The sequence below is a fragment of the Limulus polyphemus genome, unplaced genomic scaffold (genome assembly GCF_000517525.1).
Source record: "Limulus polyphemus unplaced genomic scaffold, Limulus_polyphemus-2.1.2 Scaffold4446, whole genome shotgun sequence".
Lineage (NCBI taxonomy): Eukaryota > Metazoa > Arthropoda > Merostomata > Xiphosura > Limulidae > Limulus > Limulus polyphemus.
The window spans coordinates 76,656-77,366 of NW_013670056.1; the positions used below are offsets into that span (position 1 = coordinate 76,656).

General features: G+C 27.4%; 1 protein-coding gene across 1 annotated transcript in view; it reads left to right on the top strand.

Annotated features, from left to right (window-relative positions):
- Positions 1-711, top strand: part of LOC106471159 (cholinesterase-like) — a 26,800-nt gene that overhangs the window by 21,918 nt on the left and 4,171 nt on the right. The window contains exons 7-8 of the mRNA XM_022399774.1: positions 11-62; positions 504-639. Coding sequence (XP_022255482.1) covers positions 11-62; positions 504-639 — 188 coding nt within the window. The remainder of the gene's footprint in view (positions 1-10; positions 63-503; positions 640-711) is intronic.

A 711-nucleotide genomic window follows, 5' to 3' on the forward strand; every position in this document is an offset into this window, starting at 1 on the left:
CATTGTGAAGGATATATAAATGTAAGCAACAAGTTGTACAACTTCATGAAGGATATATAAATGTAAGCAACAAGTTGTACAGTGATGGACACTGTATATAGTAAGAAGATATTCAGAACTAACAAATTAATTTATAAACATTTCTGATCTGATAGTCTTCCATATATCAATGTGTAAATCAAACCTCTTATCTGATTTCTGTAAACTATTTTCCAATATGATAAAATTCATTACCATTATTGATATATTTTACATACTTTATTTCTTTGTAAAAGATTAAGGGTTTATCACAATTCTTTTGCATGGTTATATATTTGAAGGAGTAGAAATTTTGTTGTTCTTTTTTTTCAAATACTAGATGCGAATGAAAAAAGCAACAAAATTTTCAATTTATTAAGAATGCCAACTTTATATTCTGTTATATTGTTATGGCTAAATAGAATACTATGAATTTTTGTTTGCTGTAGAAATTTGACATAGTTTTTTCAAACCTTTTTATCTAGCTGTTATCGGACTCATATTTTGTAGCTCCAAATGATAAGATGCTGAAACTGATGTTGAAGAATGATGTAAAAACCTACATGTATGTTTTGAATTATACCATCGAAGGTTTAGCAGAACTCAGGCCAGAATGGTTTGGTAAGTAGTAGAGTTATAAAAGTTATGTTTTAAATACTGAAAGTTAGCAAAGAAGTAGAATCAATAGACTCT